We start from the raw sequence: 1,397 nt of genomic DNA, 5'->3' as shown, positions 1-1,397 counted from the left end.
CAGTGTAATTACACAAAACGACGGCAATGATATTACATCCAATTGTATGTCTATTTCTGTTGTTTTCTGCTGTGGTAATCTCCAACGTTTTTACAAAAACGTCTGCATGTATGAGTAAATGAAGGAAAAAGTACTTTAAATATGTATTCTCAGCATTCGCCNTACTACGCAACATTTAAAATTTATTTTTTAAATAAATTACATAGAAATAATCTGAGAATATTACGAAAAGTTTACAGTACATAGTATTATGCTCTTCATATGCTTATTTGCTGTAAATTTTAATTTTTTATTTTTTATTATTATTTTTTTCTTTTTTGTGTTTATAATTTAAATGAAGTAATGAAATCATGCCAATCAACAATTCTGCTACACCCATGTGCCTTTAGCTGAATGTAACACCAGCCAGTCAGCAGATTTTGCCCACGAGGACAACCACCGCGCAGGCAGCAAGGAGGCAAATGACGGCGTAAACAGGCGCAGAGCAATGTGCGCTTATCTGGGCAGCGAACACATCTCGCACGAGCTCAATTCGCCAGGATTGATGAAGGTGCAATGATTACATTGCCATTGATTGTTCGCACCGGCAGCAGCCGCGGCAGAGCTGGCGTTAGACGCAACAGCTGTGTTGCTAGCAGAGGGACCACTGAAAAGAAAAAAGTAGGAATAAGAAATTAATGGCACAACAACAACGAAAAAAAAGCGATAAAATGAGTTAAGTGAAACATGCTTAGATCAAAGCCCACGACAGATACATGCGACGTGCTGTGCGGCTTAAACTCAAGTGTCTCTGTTTCTCGCTCTCTCTCTTTCTCTCTCCGAACTACTCACCTGCTAACACCGCCAGTGCTCGCTTGTATTAGCGACTCCAGCAGCTTCCATGGTTCGCTAGCCTTAAAGCTGTATGCCAAATCTGTATTTTTGGTGCGTACGGCCTCCAACAGTGGGCCCATGTGTGTACGCAATGGCACCGTGTCCATTCTATACAAAAACAGCAACAAATGAAAATCTGAAATTGCCTCGAGAAACTCCTCATCCGTCCAGTGGGATAGATACGTGCTTAGCGCACTAAAATCTTGCAAATGTCCATCCAGGTAACGATTCTCCACGGGGAATGGTTCACCACGTTTCTTGTATTGAGTGAATGTGAATTGCGGCTGAAGTGGTGTTGAGGCGGGTACATCCACTAGCAAATATTCGACTGGCAAAGGACGCGCCAAACGTTGAACTTCATTGCCATATTGGTCTTTTTCCTGCAAGTAAATAAACCACAAAAAAAAAAAAAATAAGAAGATAAGAATTAATATATAAAGATATAAAAATGTATGCAGGCATATGTGTTTGTGTGGAGTGGCGTGTGTGGAAGCGCGTTAGGCAAAATTTTGTTTGATTGCTTT

General features: G+C 40.5%; 1 protein-coding gene across 1 annotated transcript; it reads right to left on the bottom strand.

Annotated features, from left to right (window-relative positions):
• Positions 1-159: 159 nt before the first annotated feature.
• LOC108356917 (nuclear protein localization protein 4 homolog) lies at positions 160-1,258 on the bottom strand. Its single transcript, XM_017608018.1, has 2 exons — positions 832-1,258; positions 160-646 (listed from the first exon to the last, which is right to left on the bottom strand). Exons 1-2 carry the CDS (start codon positions 978-980, stop codon positions 496-498), a joined length of 300 nt encoding a protein of 99 aa, XP_017463507.1. The 5' UTR covers positions 981-1,258; the 3' UTR covers positions 160-495.
• Positions 1,259-1,397: the final 139 nt, after the last annotated feature.

This window comes from Rhagoletis zephyria, unplaced genomic scaffold, assembly GCF_001687245.7.
Source record: "Rhagoletis zephyria isolate East Lansing unplaced genomic scaffold, Rhagoletis_zephyria_1.1 Rzeph_scaffold_67449, whole genome shotgun sequence".
In the NCBI taxonomy this organism is placed as follows: Eukaryota; Metazoa; Arthropoda; class Insecta; order Diptera; family Tephritidae; genus Rhagoletis; species Rhagoletis zephyria.
The sequence above is the reverse complement of the archived record's forward strand: the minus strand, read 5'-3'. Positions and strand labels throughout refer to the sequence as shown.

What these genes read in the sequence shown, in the direction of transcription:
- LOC108356917 (XM_017608018.1), bottom strand. Translation starts at nt 980, where the DNA reads ATGGACACGGTGCCATTGCGTACACACATGGGCCCACTGTTGGAGGCC. An exon ending in AGCACTGGCGGTGTTAGCAG is followed by an intron (nt 647 to 831) that starts GTGAGTAGTTCG and finishes TTTTCTTTTCAG; the next exon opens with TGGTCCCTCTGCTAGCAACA.